This window comes from Tyto alba, unplaced genomic scaffold (genome assembly GCF_018691265.1).
Source record: "Tyto alba isolate M040663 unplaced genomic scaffold, T.alba_DEE_v4.0 Super-Scaffold_48, whole genome shotgun sequence".
NCBI lineage: Eukaryota > Metazoa > Chordata > Aves > Strigiformes > Tytonidae > Tyto > Tyto alba.
Genome location: NW_024881324.1, coordinates 25120580 through 25145023, shown reverse-complemented (window position 1 = coordinate 25145023; position 24444 = coordinate 25120580). Strand labels below are relative to the sequence as shown.

General features: G+C 36.0%; 1 protein-coding gene across 3 annotated transcripts in view; it reads right to left on the bottom strand.

Moving 5' to 3' along the window:
* DNAH5 (dynein axonemal heavy chain 5) overlaps nucleotides 1-24444 on the bottom strand; it is a 149798-nt gene that overhangs the window by 43556 nt on the left and 81798 nt on the right. For all 3 annotated transcript variants that reach the window (XM_042806932.1, XM_042806933.1, XM_042806934.1), the window contains exons 41-52: nucleotides 21721-21874; nucleotides 19975-20121; nucleotides 18092-18333; nucleotides 14762-14938; nucleotides 14094-14298; nucleotides 13464-13606; nucleotides 12561-12695; nucleotides 10840-10962; nucleotides 9577-9790; nucleotides 8132-8355; nucleotides 6362-6557; nucleotides 1854-2026 (exon numbers count right to left, since the gene is read on the bottom strand). In XM_042806932.1, coding sequence (XP_042662866.1) covers nucleotides 1854-2026; nucleotides 6362-6557; nucleotides 8132-8355; nucleotides 9577-9790; nucleotides 10840-10962; nucleotides 12561-12695; nucleotides 13464-13606; nucleotides 14094-14298; nucleotides 14762-14938; nucleotides 18092-18333; nucleotides 19975-20121; nucleotides 21721-21874 — 2133 coding nt within the window. The remainder of the gene's footprint in view (nucleotides 1-1853; nucleotides 2027-6361; nucleotides 6558-8131; nucleotides 8356-9576; nucleotides 9791-10839; nucleotides 10963-12560; nucleotides 12696-13463; nucleotides 13607-14093; nucleotides 14299-14761; nucleotides 14939-18091; nucleotides 18334-19974; nucleotides 20122-21720; nucleotides 21875-24444) is intronic.

Here is a 24444-nt window from a genome sequence, read left to right as displayed (position 1 = left end):
GGAAGATGTTACTTGATGATGAGAAAATATGCCCTTAAGCAGAGGAGACAAACTTGCTCCACAGCCCATCAGTTGCACATGGACAGATACTCCTAGTACACAAAAGAGCCTACATTTATTTCCAGAACAGCATGGAGCCACTTGCCGCTCAAAAGGCAAGGTAATACCAACCATCTGGTTAGCAGTTGGTCTCCACTGCACAAGCAGTGACGCAGAGTATTGGCTCCTGTTATTATCCTGAACACCCCTCTGATACCCCTAGAATTCTGTCATACCCATAAGAAGCCTGGGATACCTATTTACTTGCCTTTCCTCTAACATACTTTTTTTCATATTATTAAAAATAGTCATGTCAGTTTTCTGCCGTTTCAAACCCATATATTTTACATATTAAGTGCAATGTACTTGTTATTTTTCACAGGTTAATGTTTTATAAGCAAAGATAAAATCAAGTATGAATGTTTATTCTAAGCATACTTAGAATTTAACCAGAGAAAGAAAAATAGATTTGCACACCACCCTTGGCATATTGCTGATCACTTCAATTATGGCTACTACATCTTTTCCAGGCAGAGACACAGAAACTATAAATTTGAAGCTTTGTTCTCTGTTTAAGATATCCCTCAGCTTTAACTCATTCAGGTCATACTATGTCAACTAAGATTAGGCATTACCTTAATTGTGCTTACCTAGCTTTCTTTTAGAAGCTGTGTCAAGTCTAGCTAATGCATAAAGGTCAGACCTGCACAGCTGTAAATTCTGCTTTTACGAATATGGGATCAGAGAAGCACTATATATTCATTTTATCCAAGTGAAAGTTATGAGAACGTTTCAGGTATTTACCATCTAGCTGCCCAAACAAGAGATTCCTGACAAGTGGCTCTTCAGTGGAGAAAAAAATAAAACGAAAAAAATTTTTTTTACTAGATCCTGAATTTAGATAGAATTTTTTACTAGGAATAAACCAGAAACTTGTTAGTGAGTGCAATGATGATTTAACAATTTTCCTAAATAAATCCATAGCATAATATCATTCATCTTGCAAGGAAGACCTTCAAGGAAAAGGATTAATTTTGTGAAATTACAAGAACCTACCCCAAAATTTTCAAAACTGTAGATGCAATGTATTTGTCAACTTTAATTAAATTTAAATTGTTTTAATACTTATTACATTATTTGTTAGGACAGTACAATCCAATATTCAGTTCTTAATTTATGATAAGAAATACAGATAATCTCACGGTGCAACTGAGAAACAACAGGTTTTTCAGTTAAACAAACCAACAAAACTAAAAAAAAAAAAAAAAAAAAAACCACAAAACCACAAACTTCTCCTTGTATGAAGCCTATTCTGTGTGAACAATCCTATCAAGCTGTGCTGTACTAAAAATTATGGTCAGCTCCAATCCATATTCAAATGAATTTTAACAGAAATGAGCATACTGTGGATCTACAAAGGAAGTTTGGGCTACATTTATTCCTACTCTGCTGTACCTACTCCTTCATAAGCAACAAATTATATCCTGACCTGAATTTCATTTGATTCATTGCAAAGAGAGAAAGGACTCTCAGAAGAATTAACAAGAAGAAAGGTTGAAATAGAGTTAGCATAGTTAGGATCATGATCCCACCAGACATAAACAGTAGATATAAAAGAATAGTTACGTCCAGTGCATTTTCAGAAAAGTTGAGTTTTAATACTCAGTCACAGAGTGACAGACAAAATATTTGCTAGCAATAAATTACTTGCTTCAGTTTTAGAAGTAATTTACCTTGATTCATGCACACCTCCACTCATAGGCACCGAGGGCGAGTGAACAACAACATCAAATGTCAATCTAGTAAGACTGTACCTTGACTAAATGAATCATAGCATCCTCAAAGAAAACCACGTCCATTCCAGTCCCACGGACATTCTCATTGTATGCTTGTAAAAACATATTTAAACGATTCCGTAGCTGATGAAAAGAATAAATTGGCTCATAAATTTTGGGAATATCTGTATTAACTTCCTCTGATTTCTCACCTAGGACAAAAAGAAAGTAACAAAACCATAGCAGTTTAAATGATTGACAAAGGCTCTATGTGGGGATAAGTAAGTGAAGTTAATTAGAAGTCTCTTTAACCAGCCAGAATCAGGTTTGTTATACATAATTTTGCATATTAGATGTACATATGACAGTGCTACCTATACCCTTCCTAAAAGGAACGGTTAATTCTCAAAGATAAAATCAGCAAAAATTAAGGAGTTTTCTTTCCCTACATCTAAAACTTGAATGATGAAAAACTGATATTAACTTAGAAGCTAGAAGCAAAAGTATCACCAGAGAATGAAGGTAAATAAATACTGAAGTTTAAAATTGAACATAATCTTTTTTGTAAAAGAAAAACACTCTTAGTTGATTAAATCATTGCACTAGTGAAAAAATATCACTACTGAAATGAACAATTACCACAACAAAAAAGAGTATATTGACCTTGAAAAGGCATGCATTTGTTTCATCAAGTGATCTAAAAGCCACAAGGAATTGTCAACTCTTCCCCACCCAAAGTAAAGGAGGAAATAGTGCTGCTGCCTCATCTTTCCATTCATAAGCATTAATCATGCTTAAAGGTGACATGCCTTCATTAGTAACAATTGTTACTCCATGGCAAATAAAATCAGAGAATGGTTGAGGTTGGCAGGGACCTCTTGAGGTCACCTAGTCCAAACCCCACTGCTCCAGAAGGGCCACCTAGAGATGGTTCCCCAAGACCATGTCCAGATGGGTTATGAATATCTCCAAGGATGGAGACTCCACAACTGCTCTGGGCAACCCGTGCCAGTGCTCGGTCACCCTCACAGTAAAAAAGTGTTTCCTGATGTTCAGAGAGAACCTCCCGAGTTTCGGTTTGTGCCCATTGCCTCTGGGCCTGTCGCTGGGCACCACTGAGCCTGGCTCCCTCCTCTTTTCATCCTCCCTTCAGGTATTTGTACATATCAAGAAGATTTCCTTGAGCCTTCTCTTCTCCAGGCTGAACAGTCCCAGCTCTCTCAGCCTTTCCTCTTAGAACAGTCCTTTAACTCATCTTTGTGGCCATTCATTGGAGTCTCTCCAATCTCCGGTATGTCCATGTCTTTCTTGCACTCCAGACCCGGACACAGCACTCAGGTGTGGCCTCATCAGTGCTAAATAAAGGGGAAGGATCACCTCCCTTGATCTACTGGCAATATTCTTTCTAATGCAGCCCAGGATGCCACTTAGCCTTTTCTTCCTGCAAGGGAACATTGCTGGCTTACGTTCAACTTGCTGTCCACCAGGACTCCCAGGTCCTTTTCTACAACACTGCTTTACTGACCACCAGTATATACTGGTGCGTGGGTTTTTTCACCCCCAGGTGCAGGACTTTGCACCTCCATGTGATGAACCTTATGAGGTTCTTGTCAAGGTCTCTCTGGATGTCAGCACAACCCTCTGGCACATCAACCATTCCTCCCAGTTTTGTGCCATCTGAGAACTTGCTGAGGGTACATCATCCAGATCACTAATAAAGATGTTGAAGACCACTGGGCCCAGTAGTGACCCCTGGGGTATACCACTAGTTACTGGCCTCCAACTAGACTTTGTGCCATTGATCACCACCCTCTGGGCTTGGCCATTCAGCTAATTTTCAACACATCTCACTGCTCATCCAGCCCATACTTCATCAGCAAATAATTGACAAACTTCACTGGAAGAGTGCCAGCAAGCAGACAACATGGGGTTTTTTGGTTGGCTTGGTTTTCCTCAAAAAGTAATAGCAGACACAGTACAATTTTGCTCTTATTTACATAAAGCAAGCTCCATTAGTTTAGAGATTTCATGATCTTCATGCTGTAAGACATATTTTTCCAGTTACTGTAGGTCAATCATTGCTGACAATCAGTTTTGCTAAGCCTCCTCTTACAGAAGAAATATAATATTCACAATATTATCTCTAACTGGTGGAATTAAAGTCAATGAAATAAGTAATTTCAGTAAAATAAGTATTTCCTTAATGCTTAGTAAAGCACTGTAAATCAGTGGAAAGGGAAGTAAAGGTGGGGAAAAAACAATCAAATTGCATTGTATTTAGAATAGTATCTATAATATTTTTCACATTTTATTTTTTTCTCCTTTTCCTTCTCACAAATTTTGCTTTTACAAGTTAGCAGTGGTCCATTAATCATGCAGCTTCCAAGGGAAAAAAAAAAAAAAAAAAGCACCAAAAACCAAATATACATATATATATAAACTAGTTTAAGGAAATTGCCTTTTAAACCTCTCAAAATAAAGTGATGATTAATTCTCATTCAGCTGTCCTTTATACTGTGTTCACTGCATTTCTGAAATAACCTTAATTTCAGAATTCTTTAGCTCTGTATTATTTCTGCATATATAAACTCTCTTTTAGATTAAGACCTAATTAAATTAACCATCTCATTATTTTAACCTGCAGAAACACTGGTTAAACAAAAGGAGTATTCCAGGTGGAAATAAGTTTCTTACAATTTGAATGAGACACTTAAAATAACTCAGCTACTGATAAGGAACTAATAAGGAATACAGCAAGGAGTTAAACTGCAGTGATGTTTTTACAGTTTAAAACCATTTAAGAGAATTACATCAGCTTAATCCTGTTCCTGCAGTTAATATTAATGTCAAAAGACAGAATGATCAAGTGCTAAACTTAAGAAAGGGCAGATATTTACTTTATTTACAGAGACAGCTAGTATATTATTTGAAACTCTTTTCTAGTCTCAAGATTCAGAATCACAAGTACTAAATAGGAATATCAAAAGTAACTGATAAAAAACACCCTTGAACAGTTTGAGGGTCTCAAGAACACCAGCACCACTAACAATTTCTGTGAAGCTAAGATCTAAAAGTTGATGGTTGAGCTACTTTATCTCAAGTCTTCATACATTTATTTCAGGGACAAATACATTGTGACCGTACAACCCACAGATACAGGGAGTATATGTAAATATATCACTAACCTGAGCATAGGGTTATTTGATGTCAGATGTATTTTTTTTTATATACTTAAGAGCTCAGAAATACAGTTCCTGTTCTTACACTTCCATCACAATGGGCAAGATTAAATTCCATTAAAGGGACAATTAAAACAGAATTACTCTTGTTATTCTTTTCACTTAAAGCTAAAACAGGAAGGGGTTCTCAAGACTCTGACAAAGTTATTGAGGACAAAACATACCCTTTCTAAATGAGGGCCTCCCACTTTGTATTTAGATGAAGTTTCATGCTAAAAGACATGTTACAGGGCAGGTACATTTAAACTGTCACCAGGAAACAAGTTATTTTGAGAAATTCATGCTTCTTTCTGCATTTATTTTTCAGTTCAACACTGGTTTCTAGTGTGGATTCAAATTTTTGCATTAAAAGTCACTCTTCACTCTCTCAGTATGTACCCTGACTTATATTTCAGTCCTCTCTACATTGTTGCAGTTTAGCAAGTTATTTAAGGATGTATTTGACTACTTTCTCACATCAGCTGCCTTTTTACTTCTATTTGATTCCTTCTAATCAAACATTTCCTATCCTTTACTCCCCTTTTGTCACTGCCTTCTGACTACTTCAATTATCCAAGAAGAGATTTAAGTGGCATTTGACTGCTTATGCCAACCTTTTATTGCCTCCTCGGATATGAACACAGATAATTGAATCATCCAATGGCTTAAATAATGACCTTCCCCAAAACCTGAACAACTGTTTTCTGTTCTTTTGCATCAACTAATCCATATTCCCAGCTTTACTTAGTAAGGTCACTGAATGCAGTGTTTTTATTTAAAAGACACAAAGACATTGTCATAAGTCATATGAATAATTTAAGAGCTTTTACTAGCATTCAGGAGATTTTGAAATTAAAATACTTTGGTACAAAATCATGTACCAGGTATTTCCTAAGAAGTACTGGGTTAGCCCAGAGCCAGTATTTTTTCACCCGTTTTATAGATGGCAGCTTGAGTGCTATCCTTTAACTAGTATTGCAACCCTACCACTTCAAGTTATTCATATCACAATTCTTTCATCATTTTAGAATAATATAGAATCATGATCACTATTCGGCAGTTTTTTATGTCTACTACATCAATGAAAATGTAAGCAAGGCTCTCCTATACAGATAATCTGAATATAAATACAGGCTTTAAAATCCAATGAACATAAAGATGTTCCACACCTAGTAACATAGACTACCTTCAAAATCACTGGAGAGAACATCCACCCTTGATGAATAAACTTACTATGCATTTTTAAGACATATTTCTATTAGCATCTATTTTATCATATCCCCTTTCCCTATTCTTGCTAACTCCACTATTATCAGAGTCCATCTTTACCAGTTCTTTCAGGTGGATCCCTTAAGAAGTCAACAAAGAATGCATCAGGTTCAGGATCCAGATAAGTTTTTGTTTCTTCAAATTCCTCCTCAATGAGTTTTGCCACAGTTGCATCAAACCAGTTTGCATCTTCTGAGGTTGTGAAACGATCAGCAATAACACACTTACATTCGTGCTTCCACAGTTTCATCAGTACCTGTGTTAAAAAAAAAAAAAAAAAAAGGTATTTCTGTCAGATTAGGTTTACAACAAAGCTATGCCAAGTTAAAAGCCATGCTTTTATTTTTTTATTTAAAAATCATATTAACACAATAAAAGAAACAGTAGTATTTGGGGGTTTACTCAGGAGAGACACCTTGAGCTTCTCATTCTGTGCAATAGCATTTTAAGTCTACATTCAGTTAACTGTTTAAGAAGCCTTAATCTAAAATTACAAACCAGAGCGCATTTACCAAATTAAGATGGTATTTCGCTAGCCCTAAAACCATATCCATACCTGTTCACACATGTTTATGCACTGATAAGCCACTTTTTTTAACTGGTCATTAAGTAGAAGGTGGATGGAAATAATAGCATCGTGGCATGAATAATTTCATGCCAAACACAGATGTCACCCTTAATACTATATCCAAAGTAGTTAGAGAAAAAAAAATAAACGTCTAACTGTGTTTACATTATTCCTTCTCCAAATTCAACATACCTTTAAAGTCCTTTGGTTTGGTCATAGGGTGGAGAAGGAAAACCTACCAGGTTCTTAATCCTAGCAGCACTGGTTTTATCCCACACTACTACTACACATCAGTAGAAAAAATGCAAAGTATTCCTTGAAGACCTCTTGTTTGAGCTTACAGCACTTTGTACAAATGACATATACTATGTCAAGTCTCAGAACTAATATGTAAATTTATACAATCAGATTTTGAGCAACTGTTTGTTTTACTTCAGAAGGCATCAATTGAGAATATATATACATATAATCATCTTAGTGCTGCATATTTTTAGCCTCAGAAGTTAAAATCAATTCTAAAATTTAAATTTTAGATGTAGTAGAATTAAGGAACTTATTCAACAAGCAGGGAAGTACATTAAAGATGAAGTGATTATATAACCCAAATGTATAATAAATTTTCCATGATTACCATAAACATTGCTTTTCTAGCACTTCATGTTTCCGTGCTCAAAACAGTAAATGACTTTGCGTTAAAATAATTAAAATAGAAATGATGCATAAAGTATTGAGATTTTCTGGAAGAAAGGTGTATTGCTGAAAAAAAAAAAAAAATCACTATGACTTATTATTACTTCTTCCTTTTAAGCCTTAAATCAGAAATCATTTGTTAGACAGATATTAGGCAGTGACTGAAAGCCTCAAGACACTAGTGGAGAGAGGCGAACTGTTTATTTTTTTTATCAATGTATACGCATTTTCATTGAGTTAAAATAAGTCCATTGCTTCTCATAATTTTCTTTGCTCGCTTCTTTCAAACAAACCAGCATTTGTCAAAAACAGAACAAGCAGACAGAAACAAACTCTCTTCTGTCAAAAGAAGCATTTTGTGTAATTGTTATGAAACAAAACTGTCATTTCAGTTGGCACTGTAAAAGCTGGACTAAAACATCTTTGCCTCAAAAAAAACACTGAAAACTTTTAAAATCATAAATTATACTTTCATAAATCAAACTCAAATGCTAAGTAGTTAGATTCTTCATCCTCTTTGCGACTCTAATTATACACTAATTATAACAAAGACACTGATGTGCTGCACTTACCTTTGGTTCATTGATCACTTCTGCTGTAGTGTTCAGCATTCCTTGCCAAATCCTTGAGAGGTCTCGAAGGTTGAAGACATAATGGAACTTGGCTGGTGTGGGCAACATTTTTAGCTTGGTAATCTGCCACAGCCTGCGTGTCAGTGGAACTAACCTGGTTACTGTTTTCTTCACATCTTCTGAAAATCCTCGCTCACCACAATAGTGTCCTTCTCCAATTACGCCTGTGAGAAAAAAAAAAAAAAAAAAAGGCCAAATGAAAGATTTTTCTGAGACACACTAGCACAACAGTAAAAGCTACTATCTCCTAAATTTCTTTTTTTTTTTTTTTTTAATACCTAAAATCTTGTCTAATTTGTTGAAATGGCTTTCCAGTCTTTATTCAAATCTGGATTCACCTGGTCTTAATACCATTCTGCCACCAGCTCACCGGGCATTTAGCTCTTAATAGTCTGGTAAAAATGTTCTTTTGTCTATCAAAATAGCTTCCGCAGCCTCTGAATAGCTTTTCACTGAGACCAATATGATCCTGTCATTTGTGAAAGTGTAATCATTAGTCACTTATTCTTAGCACCAGTAGCACCTTAGCAACTCCAGAATTGTTGCTAAAACCGAGAATGGCCTTCGTGCCATTCTTCCTAATACTTAGCATACTGATAGATTCAGAGATGTGACTGGACCTGAAAAAACTTACAGATTGATAAACTACAGAATCATAGAATCGTTTAGGTTGGAAAAGACTTTCAAGATCATCAAGTCCAACCGTTAACCTAGCACTGCCAAGTCCACCACTAAATCGTGTCCCTAACTGCCACATCTACATGTCTTTTAAACACCTCTAGGGATGGTGACTCAACAACTTCCCTGGGCAGCCTGTTCCAGTGATTGACAACCTTTTTGGTGAAGAAATTTTACCTAATATCCAATCTAAACCTCCCCTGTTGCAACATGAGGCCATTACCTCTTGTCCTATCATTTGTTACTTGGGAGAAGAGACCAACACCAACCTCGCTACAACCTCCTTTCAGGTAGATGTAGAGAGCCATAAGGTCTCCCCTCAGCCTCCTTTTCTTCAGGATTATCAACACCAGCTCCCTCAACTACTCCTCATAAGACTTGTTCTCGAGACTCTTCACCAGCTTTGTTGCCCTTCTTTGGACACACTCTAGCACCTCAACGTCTTGGAGTGAGGGCCCCAAAACCGAACACAGTATTCGAGGTACGGCCTCACCAGTGCTGAGTACAGGGGGACAATCACTTCCTTAGTCCCAATGGCCACATGAAGTTGCAGGTTGGGACTGATTAGTGAAGGAAAATGTGCTGATAAGTAAATCAGAGGGGGATTAAGCCTCTATTTTGATTGTAATGTTTATAAATAGAGGGACAAAGAAAAGTCAACTACTATTTTCAAAAATGGACTGGCTATAAAGCTAATTTTTCTTTACCAAAAATTTTGTCAATGGAAGAACTAGAAGGCAGAGTACAGTTGAACACAGAAAATTGTCTCTTGAGCCTCTGTGGAATGTCATTGCGACCTCCCCCAGGGTGGATCATGGCAGCCAAAAACTGAATGTCCACAATGTTGGTAAATTCACCAGGCTTTTCCAGGTTATACAGTCCATTCTGTTCCATCAGTTGCCTAACTGTCTCATTAGTGACCTGTAAAATAAGCAGGTATTGTATAAGAGAATATTATATACAGAACTAAATGAAATACAAAACATACTTAGGTACTTGAAAGACCTAATAAAAACGGTACCATTATTTTCTCCCCCCCCATCCCCTGCTTATGTGCTACAGGAGAAAAACACATTGCTAGGAATAAGCATGTTCAGATTGTCCTTTCCATTGGTAGTATCTATGGACAAAAGTCCTGGGAGTAGAGGGAAATCCCTAACTTAGAATTAATCCTTCATATTTCAAGCCATTCTTGCTTGAATGCTGCACGATTTCCAATATTGTTGTCTTGGAAATACTTCTCACTTTTAACATAAGATTTCCAGTTTATTCTAATCAAGCCCAAACTGATGCACCTTCACAGGTGGCATTTACTACCAAATATGTTGATGAAATTTCCATATGCAACAATCATAAACATGTTTTTCAAAGCTACGAACATAGAACTTCCATACAGAATGCAAGATTCCTTTCCTTACCCATAAATGGACTCCCTGCTTTTCTGTTTGACCAGATAAAAACATCGCACATTATACAACTATAGTTCTTTAGAAATTCTAATATTAGTTTCCAAAACAATGCATTTCAAAATAATTTTGCCAAGGTACATCATGATTACTTCCATTTTTTCTAAAGCAGAGAAGTCACTTCTTACCTCTCAGCACTCACAGTATTTTAATTATTGTTCATACAGCCAGTATGCTATCACAATTTGGGTTCCAAAGGTTTTTTTCTAATCGGACTTTATGAGGGGGGTTTTTTTGTTAAAAAATAAGTATTGGTAAAAGAACCTGTTAAAATTATACAGGCATATTTTAAGGAGTTCTCAAACTGCTTCTTGTAGTCAGTATATTTATTTTCAATTAATTCATGACAATATAAAACTAGATTGGTTCTTTAAAAAGACTGTTTAATAATTAAGCAGTACACATCAAATTTACCCCCCACTACCTGATTAAGAAGACAGTTTTACAGTGTAGCAAGGAAAGAAAGTATCTTTTGCCTTATTTTTTCCTCTTTTACAAACTAACCTGATCTCCCCATTCATTTATTATGGGCATATTCACATCATCAATGAAGACTGTCATCTTTTTGCCTGCAGGCGGACCATAAGTCGTGCCCATGCGCTTGTCCACATAACTTTCTATCGTACGCTGTTAAAAAGCAATTATTAGCATAGTTATAAAGAGTCCTTCCTTTCATACGTGATTCAATCATTTAAACATATTGATGGTTTTGTTACACAGAATTTTACTAAGGAAGGTTTAGACAACACATGTGCAGGAGGTAATTGCACTAATTCAACTAGAATGTCTGAAATCTCATGTTATACAGCATTAGACCGGTATCAGACATAAAAAATGTCTAACATTTCATAATTTTGAAACCATTTCAATTTTTTTTTCATTTTTATTAATTTATCAGCAAAATTGACGGTTATTAGCAATAAAGATTAAAGTAATAATCTGTCATGTTTGAAAGATGTGATTCTTGAAGATGCTTCCAGCAGACATCAATGTACTTCATAAAATCATACAGTGATAATTAAACTCACATACATACATAGACTTGATGAAATCATTTTGCTTAATAGTAGACCTACCACTACTTTTCTTCCCATCATCCTTCCACTGCTCCATTATTCTTACCAAGTGAAAGCTCACTTAACCACGCATAGTTATTCTTTAGTGTAAATCTAAATATCTGCATTCATACGTTGTGCCCAGGCTCCTGTACAGAAGCCTGGAATGCCTTCTTACACAAGTGGCATCAGTTAGACCAAGATTTTAGAAAGTCAGAGTAATTTCAAAGCACCTGTGTTGTAACAGACAATGCTTTGGTCTAGATTGTTATTGAAGACTTAACTGTTAGACTTGAACATCTATTTCAGATGTCTTGATCATCAGCAAACCATCATCTATCATCAATAAACCTGACATCTATTTTATAAAAATAGGTGTATTGATACTACTTTTTGTTTCTATAGCCTAATCAATAGAGGGGAAAAATACTAAGGAAAATAAGACCAAAATTACATACTTGTATATTAAACATGTTAATAGTTTCTACAATGCTAAAGAGCCAGATGACAGACGATGCATCAGGCTTACAGACAACAGTTCTGATTACAGCACAGACAGTGCTTCAGCTTGGCATACCAAACCACATTAAAAATATTTCCCATATATATTATCAGCAGGTTAAAAAAACTTGAAATAATTTGAAGTACCTCAGCAGAAATTTGGACAGGCAGTACAGTTTAGGATTTAAGCATTCATAGTCCTACTTAGAGCAGCTGCACTACATGTGTTAATCTTTTAATGAGTAATTTAATTTACTGAAATTTAAATTGCAGACAGCACACTTTTTATGACAGACTGTTGTGGGTAGCACTTATTTTAGTCATGGCTTTTAGTGAAATCTGAGGGAAGTCACGGACAGCTCTACCCAATTGGTTAGAACGGATACATTTGACATAAAAATATTAAATGTGATGAAGCAAATAATATGCATGGTACTGTAACAGTCCAAGAACAGCTCAATTAGCTACTGAAGAAGTTGAAGGGAACATGTTTTTTACAGAAGTCTTTTAAATCACGTGTTAGGACACAGTCCTTTTGAGCAGGTGCTTTTTTGTTTCTTCACTCATTTTCAATTAAATAAACCACTTTCAGAAGCATCCTCCTGGCAAATTCTCAGAACAATCTCTGATTCCAATCACATTGTATTAGAAATTGAATGACTACTATACCTGGAAAATTAATGGGGTAGTTGCAGATGAAAAATTCAAACTCTTAGCCATGTGGCTTTCAGGGTTATATTTTGACATAAAACCTTTGATGATAACAGTCTTTGCAGTTCCTTGCTCACCAATTAGTAGGACAGCCTAGATGAAGACAACATTGAAATAAGATGAAACACAAGAGCTGGGTGTCTTGGAAAAGACTCAGTACTCTTGTTTAACTTATGAACTGAAATGGAACTAGAAAAGCTATGTAAAGTGAATTCTCAACAAGGGATGTATGGAAGCAAAATAGTTAATGTATCATAGACTTTTGAAGGCATCACAAGTTAAAATTATTTGCAGTTAATGATCATGTCAGTCAGCATGATTTAACTAACAAATGAATGGATTATTCATAAAAGCAGTTGATTATTTGAAAAAGAATGTACTGTCTAGAGCCATGGTATCTACAAGATTTCAACTGCTGTTGTTATTTACAATATCCTGCTTATCTGACAGAGTTTTGGTGAAGAATGGGTTGCATAATCTAAAGGTACATAAACTCTGTAACTGCATATGGGCAGAGTTCAGACAGCAGAGTCTGGCACTCTGCTGCCCTGTGTGCTGCCCCCTCCTGCAACAGCTACATGAAAAAATTGCTTCTATTCTGACCTGATCTCAGATGTAATTACAGTTATTTCTACTACAGAAAGGATGGGTGAGGGGAAGGAAAAAAAGTCTGGAAGTGGTGAGTATTCAAAAGTTCAAGCATGTTTACATAAATGTAGCTCTTGAAATCACCATTTTACATTAAAAAAAAAAAAAAAAAAAAAAAGTTGTTCTTCCTTTTCAATAATATTTCACTTCTAATTCAAAACTTTACCATGAGTACTGTTAGCACTGTTTAGATGTGAAATACAGAAAAAGTACCTTGCCCTGTTTCGCAATGGTTTCAATAAGGAAATCCATTCTCACATTGTCAACATTAGGCACAAGAATGGAGCCATATTCTGGAGTGCTGCCACTGGGATATACATACTCTTCAACACGTGTATTCCAGTGCATCCATTTGCCTAATAAGAAAGAAGTTAAGTTAATGTTTTAGAAATACAAGGCATCATTGTTTCTTTTATTTTCCATTGAGTTGATTCATCTGTCAGTGCCTCTGACTCACATACAGTAATCCCACTTTATAAACTCAGACCAAAATTACAGAATCAAATAATCACAAAATCTCTCAAGTTGGATCTAAGAGGCTTACTCCTCTTTCCTACATAAATTATGACAAGGACAAGGCTTGTCTGTCTTGGTCATTTGACAATTCATCAGCACGAAGACCGTGTAGCTTTCTGTAGCAATATATCCACATTCTGATTTCTCACAAGAAACAGGGAAAAAGATTTATACATCATCATCAGTAAAATGTAGCTGTAAAACAAAAATTTCTAAGGAAGAGACAAGAAAGTAAGGTACAAAAGATTTCTGAATTAATTCTCTAAAAACCACAATTTTTAAATTATTTTTAAGTTTTACTCCATACCACCCAGCTGGTTTACTAACCATCAGATGACACATAATAATCAAACATGGTATCCTCACTGCCTTCTGGGATACAGGGAAGATCAATCTTTATTGTTGTATGGTTTCGAAGCCAGTGTTCCATTTTGCATCGGTCTTCCAGTTCTAGTAATGCTCCAATGCTCCACATAAGAGAGAAGATGTACAGCCTTTCCAAGTATTTTGGAGTCAATTCCCCTCCTTGTTCCTGAAGGATTGAGTTATGTTTTTATTTTCAATAGCCTGAAAATTCTTCTTGATAATTACTACTAACATCAGGTTAAAAGCCTTCAGTCATGTTTAAATTTACTGACGTAAAAAGTAGACCACAAAATATAGAAAAGCACCCTGCAAATATCACTTTTAATCACCCATTATAGCATTTGATCTGTTGAAGTTCTAGTTTATAATCTGATAACAATCTACCCCCAAAAAAACTGTAGGAAAACTGCTGTCTAATGCATGCTACATGTCAGCGCTTAACATCAAATACAAATGTGAAAGAGGGCATATCCTAACTATTAATTTCCAAAAGAAAAGAAGGTATTCCTTTACTAACCTGCACCTTCATTTATATTCCAAGTCATCAAAGGATCTCCTCTCTACATAACCTGTTGACTTAAAATTATCTCCATTAGATTAAGTAAATATTAAAAAATCCACGACTTTACCTTAGGTGGGATAAGGCCCTGCAGCATATTAATGCTCTGCATAATCACAAAAGCTTCCAACATCTCAGTCTTGCATTGCAGAGACTGAATGCTGAAGTGGTATAAGTCCAGGAATGATGAAGAATACAGCCGACGTAGAATTTCAGCTTCTTGGAAGGAACGTCTTTTCAAAAATCCCTGTTATAAAGCATGGTGAGAAAATAAATTTAGTTCCCAAGGCAAGTCTCAGCAAATTTAACTCTAGGAACTCAAAAGTTCCAGGGAGCATAGAAAGTTGATTTCTTTTTGAGGGGCTCAGATTCCCTGACTGTTGGGCAGGGTTTGGCTAGTAGAAAGTCAAACTTCACCCAAGTAAGCATAATTCCTACTGGATAATAAACATGGATACTGAAGAAAAAAAGCACTTTAAAGATTTCAACAACACAAAAATCAGTCTTTTCAAATATTTTTTAATCAGAATGGTTGTTTAAGTTATAAAACAACTCTGCAAAGAAGATCATATGTACTGAACACAAGTCTCGCTTATTCTACACAATGTTAGTTTCTAGCAGTGACACAGAGTACCCCAGAAAGATCTGGCAGTCGCAGAAAAAAGTTAGGATTTCAGGGGGGGGATGTCTGCTGGTTTGTGTAGTTTTTTTATTGTGCATCTCAGTATCTGCAATGCTGGATAAACAAAACCTAATTAAAACTACCTATTCCTCAAGATCATAGAACAGGATTTGTTCTTTGATGCCTTTAGGTCAAAACAGTAACATGCTGCTTAGAGTTACGCAGAAGCTTTCTCTTGTGTGGGTGGCAGAATGTTTCTCATTTACGCCACTTTCTAATAAGAATGCAAACATTTTGGACTTGGCAAAGAAACCTATCAAGTTAATTAGTGATGATTCTCAAGTGTTGCTACGTAGCTGTGATTGAACAGCTATCTCCACGTCATTCTAAAAGGGAAAGGCTCTAGGCACTACTAGAGAAATATGGTAACATTCCCCTGCAGCAATCCTTTGTCCTTCACAAGCAGCAAACTTCCACAGGCAACAGGTCACAGCACTTGGGTGACTCCACCACAGGAAGGAGTCACAATCACACACAACTCTTCCTCCTCTTAATCGGTCGAGGCTAAGCTGGGTTCTGATGCTTGCCTCAGTGGATCTTGTTGCTCCCCACCTATTCGCAGGGCATTACACCTGACCTGCCATTTCAGATCTGCAAATGAAAAAGGAACCTCCCTTCTGTCGCCAGAAATCACAAGTTTACAGCATTCCTCCTCATCGTGATCTTTTCTGTTCACCAGAGCTTTGAATGCAGCCTCTCACTCACTCTCCTTTCCATTACGGGGCTAGGGATCTTGAGTCCGCAGTGTCTCTGCAAAGATCCTGCTGGTCCTGTAGGCACACAAGTCTTCCTTCCCACCCCAGGAAGAGCCCCCAGCTGCTTGGACAGCAGCTGACCGCTGCTCCCTTGATTTCCATTTGTGCTGAAACCTCTAACATGCTGAGGACAGTTGTTCTAGGCAGTGCCGCAGGCCATGCCCTGTGGCACGTCGACTTTTCCTCCATTGCCAGACAAATCAGGGATTTAGGGACAAGGAATCTGGTTATAACCAAGCAAGCTATGTAAGACTTACAAGAATCAGAAGCTTCATGAGTTAAAACAATAAGAAATCTAATAATACAGGGTAGCCATTACAAAAATCTAACTCAGCTACTAACATCTGAAAGTTAAAATGAAGCCAACTGTATTTTCATCTGGCTAGTTAAGCAATACTGTCTACATAAGCATTAGCTGTATCTTCCACAGGTATTCTACTGGATTTGGAAAATTAAATGAGTGAATGAGACTGTGAAACATTAATTTTAAAAATTATTTAATAAAACTCATTAATGTGATACTTTTTCTGGAAAGAACAATAAAATTCAGTATGTCAGCTCATAGTAACCTTTGAGATTTTGTACTTTTGACTCTGCAAACAGGGGCATAAATAGGTTACACAGGCATGGATGATGTTTTAATTTCATAAACAAGAAGACTAAGTTATTCCTAGTTTAAAATTAAAGTTTAAAGCTCATATAAAGCAATACTAATTTGGGATTATACAGAAGAAAGGTACATTAACTTGGTTTTCAGGCAAAGGTAATAAAGTAATTCTCTCTATGATCACAGGAATATGCGTCTTAGCCACAAGGAAGAAAGTTTTAATTTTTGATACACATGAGACAGTCCGTGTCTCATCAAAGCAAAATAACATCAACAAAATATTCTCAATAAGACTGAAAAGAAAAAAATAAAGACAAAATAAATTAATATTTATTTTACTTTAATTTTTTAAGAAGTGTTAATCCTGAGCAGCCTACTTCACCAATAAATTTCTAAAGAAATACAGGACTTAAGAATTAAAAAAAAGAATCAGTAACCAACTTTCTTTCACTGCTATTGTCTCCATTGCTTTCTTAAAAAGGAAGAAAACCATAATTAAATGTTGAAAGATATTACCATGGAATATCAGGTAGATTCTTGGGAACATTTATATTTCATCTTTACCGAGATTTTTGCTACATGAAAACAGAGTATGCTCAAGTCTCTAAATGTATCACTCACTATATCATTACCAGCATTCAGTCAAGATAAGGATTTATTTTTTCTGGTTTGTGGATGATGAAAGATGACATATACAAGAAAAAATTCACTTTATGAATTGCTTTGAATTTTGAGTATGTTATATACTGTTCCCTCCAAAACACACATATAACATATTCTGGTTTTCTAAATGATTCATTCAATGCCAGAGAGAAACCACTGCTTTGTTCTTCAGACATTTTGCTTCTAGAAATGTTAACAGACAACTTAACCAGGTAAGAATATCCATTTAAAAATTACATGTTTCAATGCTGCATTGAATTTACTTCTGGTTCTAAATCCCAAATGCAATTAATTTTAAGAAAAATCAAGAGAACTTGTGTTTTCTTGAGGATTTCTAGATTCCTGAATCAGCCTGTTCACTCCTTCTTCTTCCTTGCTCTGAAGCTGTATTATAGGCTATCAGGTAGTTGGTATTTTGGCAACTGAATTGTATAAAATACCTTGAATTACAAATTTGTCCCAAGGTAGGATATTCATGTTTTTAAAAGTGTAATATTTTGACCATGTTCCTGAAAAATTTCTTTATTCACTCTTGTATAAACTATCGGAAACATTGCTATATTAAATACTGACCTATAAGTATATAGAGTGTAAAAGCCGTTTCATACCAAATGTCACAAAATTAGGTCTTAAAGCCTTGAATAAGTAATCAGTAAAACTTCCAATACATCATCAATCACTTAGCTATTGTACCTCAAGGATAGGGCTCCAGTTGAGAATTGATGAGCTCATGAATACCATCCCATTCCTTGAAACTGTTGCTGGAGAAGCATTATCAATATTATCAGGTTCAAAGACTATTTTGCAATTTGGTGCCATAGGTATGCGATCTCCATTTGCTAGCGTTAGAGTTCTGTTATCATCCAGGACAGAATTAAGGTTCTCAATCCAAATAGCATCAACTGGACCATCAAGAACTATCCAGATATGGTCACCTATAATCCAAAATAACAGATAAAAACACCTATGGAGAGAGTTCTAGTTACTTTCAAGGACCAATTTCTTCTCTCTGCAAAAAAATTTCGAACTAATTCTGAATTCACACACAGCTAGATTCTCAGCTTTTAATACAATTACCATTTCCATCACTCAATTTCAATTAAGTATTTAATTTTGTCACCTATTGATAATAATTATCCATTGCTCAGAATACAAGGTGTCATCAGCATGTCATCAATTTGTAAGAGCCTGAAACAGTTTTATGGATCCAAACTTCATCGCAGTAATAAATTAAGTTTATTTCAACTTACATAACATAAAGAAGATAGAAACTACAGATCTGTTTAAAACCACCATTCACTGGTTTCCAAAGAGTGTGCAAATGTAGTGAGATTAAATGAAAGGCTTTAGATACATTTCTTTTTCCTAGGACAGTCTGGGTCTGTCCTGCTCGCCTCACTTGGGAACTGAGCAACAGGCTTTGGCTGGAAAAGGATCCCCCCCTTGCCTTCTGGCTCCCTGTCCCGTGGGGAGTAGCCAGCCCTGCTGGGCACTGCTAGATCACCCTTTAGCCCTTGTCAGCCAGAGATGGTCCCACTCTTGTCTGCCTTGAGTGAGTCCTTACCATCTAGGCCTAGGTGGCTTGGTACATTGCTAGGTATGAACCAAGATTTTGGATGAGAAACTTTCTCACCTCTCAGACAAATAGTTTTCTATTCAGAGGCTTTTCATAGCTACAGTGCAGGCATCTCAGGCATGAGATGATCTGGAGTTCACTTCCTAAAGAGACATCACAGAAGTGTTGCAAACAGGGAATCTGAGGAAGTCATGTGAGTATGCTAATTTATATTTCATGTTGAGGGGGAAAACAGGAAAACCAACAGATAATGCCATGCTACATTCTCAAGGGTGCTACATTTCTAGATTTGAAATAAAACCAACAAGATTAAATCTAAAAGTATTTTAGATTTTTAAAGTATCTTTATCCTTAAAGACCAAGAATTTTCATATGAAAATTGATGGTGCAACAAACATTAGGATTTCCTCTTTTTTTTTTCCTTTAGTCCTTAAGGCCTAATGATAAGGTCACATACTAATATTCAGATAAAACAAGTAAGAATCCACCTAGCATCAAGCCACCAAGGCCTCTCTTTTAGTTAATACAGCAGTCTAAGAATACATGCCAGCATTATTTCAGGCAGAAATTTGTTGCCTCAGCAGAATAATGCAGTACCGTTTGAGATGGACTGTGGTACGTGCATGGCTATCAGGTACAACACAAAGGAGATTCACTACCTTCTAGCATGGCAGACGGAGACCATGTAGAAACCCTGACAGCACCAAATTTTTTTATAGTATGCAAGTGTTGGGGGAACTGACTCTTACCTTCCACTTTTCTTCCATACAAGGGCCAATCATTTAAAAGAGAGGAATCAGCAAATTCAGTGAAACAGTATTTGAAACAGTACACAGTTTGAAAGCAAAGCATTTAGAACAGAGACTATATAACAGACAGAAATTCTTACATAGAAGCAATGGAATATTGCTGCAGGTTTAAAAATAAAAGTCTGCTAAAGTGCTTTAGAGAAATGTCATGCAGCTTGTTTTATGTTGGAGGAAATTGTTTTTCATTATACCTTTCTTGGCTCTTAAAGTTTTTCTCCAGAGTGCTGAAAATATTCCATCTGTCCAATCATTTGTTGCAACATCAAGACGACCAAACATTTGTGGAGCAGTTATAGCTTTAGGATTCATTCTCATTTCACGATGTGGATGTCCACAATCTATGAAGGTAGATGATCAGTTAGTTTTGGTATTTTTTTTCAACAGTCAGAGTACTTGGACAAATTCAAAATTGCTACACCCAAACATATGATTTAATATGCATTCAACATCATAAGAAGTTGTGTATTTACTTGGATAACTTATATCTTGCTATGCATCAATATTTAATTGGAGACATCAAAATTTAAAGTAGAACAAAGGTCTGAAACTTTTGAAAGTACAATATATATTTCATAGATTCATTGGGAGAATAAGAGCAGCAAGATGAAATGTATTCAACGTTTAGTTTAGTATTTTGAAGGTTTATCAAATAATAGAGCTTTAAAGCCTTTGGTCTGGATGCTCTCTTTTAAAACCAAATGACTAAATACCATACATATGCTCCGCTTCATTAACTGTTTTTTGTTTTTCCCTGTTGTGCACTTGCATACATCTTGGAATAGGCAAAGCAGATGATATTGGCATATTCCTGTGAAGTCTCTTAGGCAGCTAAACTCTACCTAGCCATACCATGATCATATAAACTTTATATTTTCCTCATTAACAACAACTTAAAAACCTCTATGCCAGACATCTTTAGAAAACCCAATACTAAAACTTAATCGGAAGCCAGTAATAAGATGTTGAAAGAAAGAGCTAAAAAAATGGTTTATCTTAAAATCTTTATTATAATGAGAGTTCGCTAACATGTAAGATAGAAGCCTGGCAAATAACATAGTTTTACATTTCATTAGGTTATGCCAGAAGATCAGCTTGAAAAAAGTATTGCTGTGGCTTTATCTTTGTAGTAGTTCACATCTCGGCGCTACAGAAATATAGGAAAATAGTACAATGCAACTATCTGTTCTTTCTGCTTTTTTTCCTAAATGGAGCAGTCATTTATGCTGCAATACAGAGTTTACAGTGTTACTTAAGCACACTAAGGTACTGTATCGATTTCTGGAAAATTGTATAAGCAGCATACTGAAGCCTGTGAAATGGGGTAACACAAGCTTACCTCAGAAGAGATGGTTTTTCTCCCCCAGCTGTGAGCTGTTAGTTTAATAAGATCAAACAGAAGTTCTTCCACTAATATTTTTGTTTAGAAACACAGAGTACAAAAACACTCCTGAAGCATCCAGCCAGAACATGAAATTAATACCCTTGAAGACTTTGTCACTGCCTACATGAGGAACTGTCTCCTAGCATCAACAAATGATGGAAGTAGTTATTTTATACTGCAGATACAGACCCTGTCTTGTGAATTGTGTTCAAAAAGGACTAAACACTTATGATTAGGAGAAAGTTTCAGCATTGCCTTAGCCAAACCTGGGAGATGCTTTCATCACTTGTCCAAGTTGTCTACTCACAGTACTCCTCTTTCTCAATGTTTCTGGAATAAGAATTTCTGATATACATACCATAATATGTAAAACAGGGTATGTATTATATGACTTTGAATGTCAGACATTTTTAAGCTTTTAAAAGGTACTATCACAATAATTAGTATCTCAACACATAAACTGATTCTTCCAGCAGTTTATTCTCACAGTGAAGTAACCGAGGCTTTCTATGAAGAACAACATGGTTTAAAGTTTACAGTATAAATACTCACATACCTGTCATGGCTTTCATTAAAGTGTGGATGCAAACAGTTTTTCCTGCACCACTAGGTCCTAGTGTCATCAATCCATGCCTTACCCTCTGGGTTTCAAAAAGTTGGATAACTTTCAATTTCCAAGGAGGATGACAAACAAGTCCAGCTTCCTCCACCTATAAATAGTGACAAAAAACCAAACTACCACTATTTTAGTGCACAAGATATTTTGTTGCTTTGAAAAAAAAAAAAAAAAAAAAAAAATCTATCTTCAGCAGAAGACTACATTCTTTGTAAAGATTTTGTGTATATCTTTCTGTCAGGAAAAAGAAGGGATATTTGGTATTCAAATATATATTCAGAAAATTAAAAGAATATAAACCATCTTTTTTTTTTCTTTTTTTAGGCCTTCATAGGTTAAAACTTAATTTTAAGGAAAAGCCAAGAATTTTAGAAACACTCTTGTTAGCAATGTCTTTCACAGCCACACAGCGTTTTCACTTGCCTCTCAGAACAACTGTTTTTTTGTGATGATGATGACTTGTGTTTCTAAATGCTTACAGTAGCAAAAAGTTTTTCTGTAAAACATTTTGTTAAATATTTCTCAGTGTACAGATCTTTGAGTAACTTCTTAATATCATCCTTCCAAGAAAAGACATGATGTTTTAGAATCAAATATCACATGCTTGTTTACTACTTTTTACTAGTTCCAGGCTTAAAGTTAACTTGTCATAATGGTATTGCTGTTGCTTGTAAAAGTGACTCAGCTGGAGGAGAACAAGGAAGTTTTTAGCCAGTAGAGAAAAGCTATAACTATTTCTTAAGGATTCATAGCACACTATACGTTTTTGACAGTCAAAAAAAAAATATAAAAACTCAAGATCATGTTATAAAAGTGAAACTCTCAATTATATTTTAATTCAAGTATAATTTTGGGTTTTAAATTATGTTTTAGAAAATTTTATCAGTATAAAGAGGACTAACTTTTTACTGATAAGATAAAACTCAGCTTGTACAATTACTGTCACGCAGGCAGTTGGAACCATGGAACTGGCACTATCATTTGCTGTATCACTTGCATATCAAAGCTCACATCAGTTCAACTTATTTCTCTCTCTCTCTCTGCAAGGAAGCCAAGAACAGAAGGCAGCAAAAGATGAATTCATCAACACCAACCATGAAGTGTATGCTGTCACCAACTCCTCATCACCATGAAGAACACCACTGCTGAAGCAATGGAGTTTACAAAGCACAACAAAGACATCAGATGCACCATTTTCATGGATACATGTTAAAATTCTGTTATTATTTACCTATTAACAGCTCTCACAGTTGACACCAAACCAGTCAAGCTGCCTTTCTTTCCAGTATAGAATATATCCTTCTGACTTGTTTCCAGAGACCACATATATACAGCAATATATCCAGAATCTAATGCACTGACAGAACATATCTGAACTGATTTCTTTCTTCATATAAAACAAGATGGTCATGGTAGCTATTCCTTCACTCTAATCCTGTGCCATCAATGGAGACTTATCTTTTCTTAATTTCTAACACGTAGATTCTATGATAATCTTGTAGACTAGATATTTCCCTTATCGAAAAAGAAGTATGTCCACAAGCACACTTGGCATTCTCAAAAGACCCTGTTCTCTTAACAGTTGTACATATGTACTGGGTCTGCCTGGAATGGAGTTAATTTTCCTCATAATACCCCATATGGTGCCACGTCTTAGATTTGTGATCAAAGCAGTGTTGATAAGACACCAGTGCTTTGGCTGCTGCTGCACTGTGCTTGCACAGCGTCGAGGCTTTTGTTCTTCGCACTGCCCTGTCAGCGAGTAGGCTGGGGGTGGGCAGGAGCTTGGGAGGGAGCACAGCTGGGTCAACTGACTCCAACTGACCAAAGAGATACTCCATATCGCCGAATCATAGAATAGTTCGGGTTCAAGGGACCTTTAAAGGTCATCTAGTCCAACCCCTCCACAGTAATAACGTCATGCTCAGCAGTAAAACCGGGGGGAAGTTTCTCCAAAGCAACCATTGCTCAGAGACTGGCTGGGCATCACTCTGGTGGTGGTGAGCTTTTGCATCACTTGTTTCTTTTTTATGTGTTTCTTTATTTATTAAACTGTCTTCATCTAGGCCCAGGAGGATTTTTTCCTCTCTTTACCCATTCCAAATCTCTCCCGCAACCCACTGGGGGAAAGTGAGCTAGGGATTGGGTGTTGGCTTGGATGCCAGCTGGGGTCAACATGCCTCAACATATAAACACAGAAAAACACTTTAATTCAGGTAACAACTATTTCTTCATTATGATACTTTCCCAACAATAACTGCCTCCTTTCCCTAATAAAAACAGTCCTCTTGAACTTGATTCTGTCCCAACCTAGCTGTTTTCATTGTACTGGTGATTATAGCTCTGAAAACACAGCAGAGAACTCTATTGAATAAAACCTTGATTCACTTCCAAGACAAACAAGATGGCCTACCATTTCTGGTTTCTCCAGATTTTAAGTTTTAGCAATATGAGAAAAATATGCCAAAATAAGGTAACAAAATTTCCAAACACTGCCATAACATTAAAAAGCCACCATGAGATCCCTAGATCTGAACTTTTGATAAATGTGGTTTCACATAAGATAACTGCAGTGTGTAAAGCTCTTCAAATTTCCAAAATTTCTTCAGTATGGGCAGACACTACACACTACTTACAAGCAAGTGATAATGGTTTGTTGTTGAA